Source organism: Urtica dioica, chromosome 4, assembly GCF_054948205.1.
Source record: "Urtica dioica subsp. dioica isolate 48M chromosome 4, U.dioica_male_clone48M_v1_H2, whole genome shotgun sequence".
Classification (NCBI taxonomy): Eukaryota; Viridiplantae; Streptophyta; class Magnoliopsida; order Rosales; family Urticaceae; genus Urtica; species Urtica dioica.
In genome coordinates, this window is record NC_142759.1 from 16,399,831 (window position 1) to 16,409,372 (window position 9,542).

Genomic DNA, 9,542 nt, shown 5'->3' on the forward strand with positions numbered 1-9,542 from the left:
CTTCTTGACTGGATCAACATGGGCGAGCTGGATCACTTCTCTGTGGACTGGGCTTGGGCTTTTTCCTTGAGCCGGATTGGATCATTTATTGGGCCTTCGATCGAATTGAAGCCCAATAAATAATAAAAATTATTTCTCTTTATACCCCCACAATTAGCCCCATTCATAGGTCTTAACAAGAGAATTCCTATCAATAATAAAGAAAACCGTCCTAAAGTCTCATTACACAAAAAAAAATAAAAAAATAAAAAGAAAAATAGGAAATTATAGAAGATTCAAGAGGCCTCAACATATAAATAAAGGAGCTGACTTGATACTTTGGCATTATAACCACAATAAATAACTTTCGGGTTTTTTTTCGTTCGTATCGTCAGAAAAGAGTGAATTGTACAGTAATCTCTGTGGCGGATGTCAGCGGTTCGAGTCCGCTTATCTCCAACTCGTGAACTTAGCCTATACAAAGTTATATCTATATAATAGCACCAAATTTTTTCGATTCGGCAGTTCGATCTATGCTATGATTTATCATTCATGGACGTTGATAAGATCCTTCCATTTAGCAGCACCTTAGGGGATGGCATAGCCTTATAAAGGGCGAGGTTCAAACGATATTGAAAATATTTCGCGCGAAAAATCCGAACTCTCTCAAAATATGGAGGGAATTTGGTAAATCTTTTCGACACGTGGCTTCGTGTGGTGGCGCTCTCTTTGTCAATGATTGACGCATGGTGTGTTCTGGTCACATTTAAAAAGTCGGAGTCGAAGGGTCGCGGATGTCTGTTGATATTCTCGTAAATATCAAATATATTTGATTTCATTTTATTAGGTAATCATGAGAGATTTTCTCAGAATGTGGTTAAATATAATTATATATAAATACGTCCAATGAAAATAAACTTTTTCTCATTTATATTCTCAGCATCCGAAGTAAAAAAGGTAATTCCTCTCTTTCTCTTACTTATTTTGAATTCTCATTTTCTCTCCGGGTTCCTAGTTTCGTATAGACATCGATTAGATATTGTCTTCAGTTCGACCAGCGAACTCACCCAAGTTCATATTTTTAGTTACTTCGTCCATTGCACCATTAAGTCTAGATGTCGAACTCAGGAGTTCGCCCGTCGGGGTTTTAACTTTTAGGGAACGAGGATATTCTTATGCCTTATGCTATTACTTCTTTAGATTTAATGGGGATTCGGGAAAAGTAACAAATACTTTCAGAAATCCAAACCCTTCTTCCCCCTCCCGGAGCCAAAGCCGACACAGTCGTAGATGGTTTTTGCTACATTTACGAGATTTGGTTAGAGTCGTGCGGGTTAAGGTTTCTGATTCATCCTCTTTTTTTTTTACTTCGTCGAGGCCCTGGGGTTAACGCTACCTCAGATGTGCCTGAACTTTGTTAGAATGGTACCGGGTCTGATAGCTGTGACCCAAGAACAAAAAGTCGAACTCACGCTGATGGATTTAGTCCATCTTTGTGTCGTTAAGGAAAATTCGAAACACGATCCGAAGTGTTTCTATCTTTCGAAGGCCGTGGGAAAGGGAGTGATCTCGAGCATTTATTCGAAAGACAAATATTGGGGAAGGCGATATTTTTACTTCGCCGTCCACGAGCACTCCCTTGGGAGCCGAGCTCGTTCTTTCTCATCGAAGTGGGCGAGCTCGCCGAGTATGCACAGACTTATAACTAATTTTTGTTGTCTTTTGAATAGTTATCAAAATATGTTAAAAATTCGTTTTTTGTTTTGTTTTTCAGGAAAGATCAAGGCACCCTCTCACGGAGACGAATTCGCCGAGAAACTTTCGAAGTTGCAAGGGCGAGTGGTCAAGCTTCACCTCGTACAGGTTTACCTCGGCCAAACTTTGGCCATATCCTCCAACTGTCTTAGAGGATTTCAAAGAAGGTTAGTTCGACAGAAATCGAGTTCGTCTTTTTCTCTTCTCCATTTTTTTATTGACTAAGTATTTTAAACGTAGGGACAATATGAACACTTCCGTGAGTCCTCGCGAAGCGAGGCTCGCGAAGAAAGGAAAAACAAGAGGGAAGCGTGGCCTCGACTTTGACGACGCCTACTGGGGACTCCGACGTCGAAGTGACGGGAGCCAGGTTGGTGTCTTCGATCCCGGTCGTCCCGGTGGATTCGGCGAAGTGCCCGGAGTGGTGGAGACCGGAGAGAAGGTCGTGTCAGGGGCGAAGCCCCTGAGTCTGTTGAGCTTGCGACCGAGTGAGAGTGCGCCCTGAGGGCGTCGCGATCGCGGAGGCGACGAAGAAGAGAAAGGCGCCGGCAGGTCGGGGTCTGGAGGTCGAAGTGCCCGATGAAGGAGAGAAGAAGAAGAAGAAGAGGGACCAAGTCCCAAAGATTGGCGATGAGGCCAAAAAGGAGCCTTCCGTCGAAGTCCCCACGGTCGTAGTGGTTTGGTCCGACAAGGGAAAATGGATTGTTGACGGGAATAGAGTGTTGTCGAAGTCGCGGAGTGGCAACCGAGCCGACGTCGTCCCGACTGTCGGGGATGATTCCCCATATAACCATATAAATGCGGAAAAAATAATTAATTACGCTAATCATAAGCTAATTAATTCAATGATTATATGACAAGATCTAGATTTACGTTAATTAAAAAAATATAAGAGAGCATATAAGTCAAGAAACCGAAATAAGAGTAAACAAGTACTTACATTGATTTTCGGTTCACGAACTGAAAGCTTTCACAATCCGTCTTCGTCTTGAACGTACAAGCTTCCACACGATCCAATAAAGAACTCCTTGTTCAAGGACTCGATGTGATGACACCTTAGTCTTCCGAAACGTAATCTCTGAGACGAATAAGAAAGATGAGTGGGCACAATATTTATCTCACTAGATCACGAAACTAGGTGTCTCGAGATCTCTCTCTTATTTTACTAAGAATGGAAACGAATTTCCGATGGGAGGGGAGGCAGAAGTGCACGGCCAAGAGGAGGCTAGGTTGCACGAAATTTCTCTCAAAATTTGCTTAAAATAATTGCTTATTTTTGCCTTCGCATGAACCCCTATTTATAGTAGTAAAAAGGAGATATTCATGGAATCTTCCAGAATATTTTATTTCCTTTTATTGTGTTCACACTAGTGGATTAAATCTAGGTCATTGGATCTCATTTAGTGAATCGTACTTTTTCTCTCATCCATCAGATCAATATCTATAGGATATTATTCTTTTATTTAAATAGAGAATAATTTATTTAGTGAGATAATAAAAGAGAATATATTATTCTCCTAAATATTCTCCTAAATACTTTCCTTTAAATAAGGAGAAAATATAGGACAATATCTTATATTTCTCTCTCTCTCCTTTTATTTAAACAACTAAAGAGAAAATATTGGTAAATACCAATATTGAAAAAATCGGATTTGGAGGCACACGGCCATGGGGATTTGCGCAAGTCCTTATGCCGAAATTCCCAATTCGATTTTTCCATGTGTGCAAGGCCCAATTGCTTAAAACCCAATTAATCATTTATTTACTTGGTCCAACAATAAACAAATAATTAATAATTGTTTATTTACTTGATCAAACAATAAATAAACAATTCTACCATAAATATTTATTTAATTCTGCGAATACCCGTTTTCCAGAATTAATGCTGTCAATCACAATTACAGCAAGTGAGATTAGTAATGATAAACATTATTATACGAAAGTTCTTATCCGTCTTTATCAGAGCCGAATCGGGGACTATGGACCTAGTAATAGGAGCTTAACAAATCCGATGAAAAAGGCGAAATAGTCTTTTCTCTTTTGTCCATCGATTCGTCTAATCTTGGTCAAATACTACACCTTGTAAGCCAAGACTGAACTCTCCTTTATACTAGAATTATATTTACTCATCGTGACGAGTGTCCACTGATATAGTCAGTTCGTGATCAAGATCCTCCAGGTTCAACCCGTGTCAAGAGAAGTCAATTTTTCCGTTATACTTCTCTTGATACATATCAGCCCTAAGCATTGTTGCTTCCCCAGCGAAAGATTCTTTCGAACGTTACTTACTTCGAAAGTGCGCGCAATCTATCAGTTCTGGAATCAACCCTTAGGTGAGAGAACATTAACCTTCTTTCAGGAAGGCTGGATTCCGTATCTGTAAATCATTTCCCACTCGAATTATGCTCTGAGAAAACTCCCAAGACATAAGTTGTGATTAGCATGAATAGCCTTTTAGCGAATGAGTCAAAGAGCTCAGTAACATAACCCAGTGTCCATGATCACTTCAGGATTTAGATCAAGTCTCACTGTGACCATCATAGTGGCCTCGGTTAGTGTGTCGTAACGGTCCTTAAACGACACATCTACACCAAGACCTGTCCAGGTCGTACACATACCACAAGTGTAGAATGCTCCCACATAGTGATCAGCCTTCACCTATGTGTTCCACATATATGACTTTAGATTTAGTTTTCCAGGCGTATATCAGTCATCGACCATGTTTTAGCACACCGCCCGAACTCAGGTGCCCAGCACGTGACTCAGTTAGATACGGAGGCTATGGAATAATGAATGTTTAATAAATCTCATTAAATAAGAAATAACGCTTTCAATTCAAATAGATAATAAATGTCAAACTTTATTTTATTAATAATTTCAACGAGAATTTACATAAGTATCTTCTCGTGGGCAAGAATTCCTAACACCGACCTCGTCTCGGAAGAAGAAACAAGTCGTCAATTTTCATTATGCGCAGGATCATGTGTTGTACGACGACATATACTCTTCGGCGGGGTTCCTCCGTCAGTTGACCTTCTCCGACATAGCGCTCCAAAAAGTGCCCGAGCTCACCGAGTCGGACTGGTACAGAATGATGGCTTCGGCCATCACCGGATTAAGCGTCTTTATTGTATTATTTTTTAGTAGTAGTCAAGCTAAATACTTAGTTAAAATTCTTGATGTTGTCAAACTCTTATACTTAAAAAAATGTTGTAGTCGAGCCGACCAAATATTTTTTTATTTCAATTGTCGACCAAACCGAACCGATGCTAAGGCCGAGCGGGACCAGCTGGCCGAGGTTCAGAAGGGGACGGAGGCCCTCCAAGCCGAGATCAAGGCAATAAACAAGAAGTTCGCTTCACTTCAAGACAATCTCTTCGCCAAGGACGCCCTTCTAGATAGGGCGAAGCAGAGGAACGAAGAGCTCTACGGCAAGGCTCATTGCATGTCCATGGACCTCGACAACAAGAAGGCGAAGATCAAAAAGTGGGGCGCCTTCGCGGACGGCTTGAAAAGGGAAAAGAAGACGCTCGAGGTCAACCTGGCTTCTCGGGACAAAGAGCTAAAAGATACTCTCGAGGAGCTTGCCAGGACGAAGAGGACGGCGAAAGTGGATCGAGACCAAGCTTTGCATGCAGCGAAGAAGGCGACTTCGTTGCGATACCGGGAACATATTCTCAAGTACCGAGCTCATAAGGAGAAGACGGACGAGGCCATCCTTGTCCTAAAAAATCTTGAGCAGTGCCGGAGGAATGGGGACTGATCTCGGAGGTGGCCCTTAAGGGCGAGATCTCGGACTGGGCAGGCGAAATGAAGGATACTGAGGAAGACATTGCTCAGTACGAGGCCGACTACGTGGCCATCACCATCCTCGAGGTCGAGGAGGTCCCATTTACTTTGTACTCCGACCGATCTCCCGTCGACCTCCTCGGGACCGAAGTCGAGCCTGATGTCATCGACGAGCACGGCTTGATGCTTGGCCAGACCGACGAGGTCCTTAACTTGATCCTGGAGGGGAATGAGAATGTGGTGGCGTTCACTCCGATCCCCGAGTGAAGAGATGTCGAGGTAGCCCCGAGACCAAGCCTAAGCCCATTTCATTTTGTCAGCCATGGATTTTTTTTGTTTTATTTTGAGAAGTATTATATTTTTTGTAAAGTAATTTTTCTATTTTTGGGCCCGTTTGTTTTGGACGAAATAATTATTTTGTTGTGACAATTTTTTGGGACTTCTGTACCCTTTTTAATATTTATTTGGATTTCATTTATTTTGATTCCATGCTCTCGATTTATTTCTGAATTCGGCTAAATCTTTCAGATCGCCTATCCTTTATCTATGCATGAATTTTTTGTAGATTTTGACTAAGTCATTCAGGTCGCTCAATCGATCTGAAAATCTTACACTTAGTATTATTAAGTCGAAGTCTTAACGACTTTATTTTGTAAAATCTGCTAAGTCTTTTAGATTGCCGAGATCCAAAAAGTTTCCTTTAAGATTTTAGGCCAAAGTCGTAGAGAGATATTTTCCAATGAAATATGCTAAGTCTTTTAGATCGTCGGAGATCTAAAATGTTTTCCCTAGGTCGAAGTCATTGAGTGGCGTATTTTTTTTTATACATAAAATCTGACAAGTCTTTCAGGTCGTCTGATCAAATTGTGCAATCGCTAAGCGGTCGTTCGTAGCACAAGAAAAGCGGAGTCGTATCCACGAGGAGGCAAAAACTGAAAATGAAAACCAAAACCAAACGTCAAGTGGTAAAAGAAATATAAAAATGAAAAGATTGTTTTTATGATTAAAAATTTATAAAGTCAAAGAGAGGAAAACACGAGGCGACGAGTTACTCAATTGCTCCGTTTACCAATTACCAATACGGTTCCACACTTATAACTCAATTACAAGTTTCACATCTCAAACAAGTAATCGGAAAATCAACGTTAAGATCAACAAAAAAAACTCATGTGTTAATTTAAGAACAAACTCTTTCAATTAAAACCGTGAATAAAATCCCGTTGACTAAACCAAAATGACGATATATCAAAGTGATTATAACGCAGTAAAGAATTAGGCTAACACAATATTATTTTGTTCACAAATTTCATAGCCAATCCCTAAACTTACAATATATCGAATCGACAGAATTGTAATAAAAGAAAAGCAACAAAATAAGTGTTATAAGAAATTGAAACTCTTTAAAAATAACATAAATCAAGCATGACTAAATTCATATGAAAAATAAAAGAGTATAATTTTATGAGAGGAGAAAAGAGTTTGATTAATAAATAAATTAAACATTAAAACACAACAAGTGAAATCATAGTCGGTTAGGTAAACTTACACAATTGAGATTGCCCTTAACCTTGCAAAAAACTTAGCCAAAGACACAACTCATTCTCACAAAATTCTAGAGAAAATATGAGAAAATAAAATTATAATATTTAACTAATTTTCGGAATAAAAAATGTGGTGTCGAAAAACTAAGCCAAAACCTCTTATTTATAGTGTTTTAGAGGTGGCAAAATAAAGGAAAACTAAAATAAAATGGAAACTAAATATTACACACATTAATTGTTATTTTCGGGATTAATTTAGTATTATTTGAAGCTTAATATACGCTGATCCTGTGCGGAAGAGAATGGGAAATTGCCTTGTCATCCATTGTCATGTGCCTTGTTGTTATTGGCTGCCTTGGATGATGATTGTGCGAACTTGCTCTTGATGGCTTGATTTGGTGGAAAACTATTTTTCTCATAAAAAATGTGTCTAAGAATTGATGTGCAAATCAACAATGAAAAGGGAAAGTGAGGTCATGCACGTGAGGAAGACTTTCTATTCTGAAGATGACGTGAAGCACATTTGGGCTTATATTAGCATTTGGCCCAGTTTCCTTGACACTTAATAATCTTACAAAACAAAATTATCAAATTAATTACTAGTAGGAATAAAAATGTACAAAAACAAATATTCTCCATTAAACATTATAGTCTTTAAAATCAAGAAAATATTTTGAATATGGTAGTCTGGACATTAAAGCACAAAAATAGTACAATTTCATGCACTAATTATCTGACGATCCGAAATGTTTCCCATAAGATTTTAGGTCGAAATCAACCGATGAATTTTATCAAGAATTTGCTAAGTGTTTTAAATCGTCGGGGTCTAAAATGTATCTCTTAATGCTCTTTGGCGAGGTCGAGCTTGCCGGAGAGTGATCTCTAACTCAAATATTATTTAGGAATGATGCAGTGAGATGCCAGATATCGCCATATGCATCGTGAGGTATTTGCACTGCCGTCCTAGTCTGGCCTCGGGACTGTTGGTTGAAGTGCGAGCTCCGAAGCTCTATTGGTCCATGACACTTGAACGTTTATGTCGCAAAGGGGAACTTATCGTTTGGTGAAAAAAAGGGACTATGCCTTTGAGAAAAAAAAAAACAAAGGTTGCCTACGTACCCTTATGTAGGGATCAAGTCGGACGTAGTTCGATTCTTACTGGGCTAGTAGTTGTATTTCTTCAGGTTTTATCACATTCCATGATCTCAAACGGGGACTCCGTTGAGCTTTTCGAGTTCATAGACACCGGGGTGCATATACGATCTTGGTGACCCTGTAAGGGTCTTCCCAATTCACACCTAGTTTTTCGGCGTTTGCCTCGACGGTGTTTTGAAAGACTTTTCGGAGGTCTAGGTCTCTTATTTCGAACTTTCTTGAATTAACGTTCTTATTATAGAACCTGGCGATAGACTGTTTGTATTGGGATAGTCGTATTAACGCTAATTCACGATTTTCTTCTATGAAATCTAAAGCATCGCATAATGATTGCTCATCCTTTTTTTCATCCTCGTGGGCTTGCATTGTTCTAAGAGTTTGCACATGGTGTTCGATTGGGATGATGGATTCAACTCCATGTATTAGAGAAAATGTGGTTTCCCCGGTCGGCCTCCGTGGGCTAGTCTGATAAGCCCAGAGCACACCTGGTAGCTCTTCCGCCCAACGTCCTTTTTTAGCTGTAAGAATTTTCTTGATGGAGTTTACGATGGTCTTGTTAGCTGCCTCAACATATCTGTTTCCCTGAGGGTATCGTGGTGTCGACATCCTTAGTTCCACGTTGTTTTTGTAGCAAAACTTTCTTAATCTTTTGGATAAGAACTGCGAGTCATTGTCTGCCACGATTTCGTGAGGTATCCCATGTCGACAGATTATATTTTTCCAGATAAAAGCTTCCACATCGATGTCTTTTACCAAGACAAAGGCGCCTGCCTCGACCCATTTTGAAAAATAATCTGTTAAGATTAAGAGAAATCTTAATCCGCCTGGGGGTGGCTGGCATTGGTCTCACAATGTCCATAGACCACTTCATGAAGGAGTATGGCGCCGAAATAGAAGACAGATCTTCTATGGGTCTTTTTATATTAGGGGTGTGTCGTTGGCACCGGTCACAGTGGCGCTAGAAGTAGCCTTTTTTTTTATCTTAATGGCGAGTGCTCTCCCACCTGTGTAGCTTCCGCATTCCCCATCATGTACGTCTTCGAGGATTTTCTTAGACTCAACCAATCCGACATATCTGAGGTATGGTCATGCGAAGCTTCTTTTGAACAGGCTTCCACTTATTATGCAAAATCTCGCACTTCTCAGTATGAGTTTGCGTTTTGCCAATTTTTCAATAGGGACTGTACCAGTAGGGATGTAATGTATGATTTCATCTCTCGAATCTCCCTTCTATAGTTATTACTGTAGTAACAATAGTGGCTATAGAGGGTTGTTTGATTGTCCCGACTGGTATAATTCTTTTCAGGTCTAGATCCGAAGTGG

The 9,542-nt window shown here is 39.9% G+C and overlaps 1 protein-coding gene across 1 annotated transcript; it reads right to left on the reverse strand.

The window, feature by feature from the left end:
* Nucleotides 1–8,300: 8,300 nt before the first annotated feature.
* LOC149400859 (uncharacterized) lies at nt 8,301–8,825 on the reverse strand. The gene has a single exon (XM_089610524.1). It carries the CDS (start codon nt 8,823–8,825, stop codon nt 8,301–8,303), a length of 525 nt encoding a protein of 174 aa, XP_089466650.1.
* Between the last annotated feature and the right edge of the window lie 717 nt (nt 8,826–9,542).

Bases quoted from the DNA above. Each gene is read 5' to 3' on its own strand.
- LOC149400859 (XM_089610524.1), bottom strand. From the start codon at position 8,825: ATGTCGACACCACGATACCCTCAGGGAAACAGATATGTTGAGGCAGCT.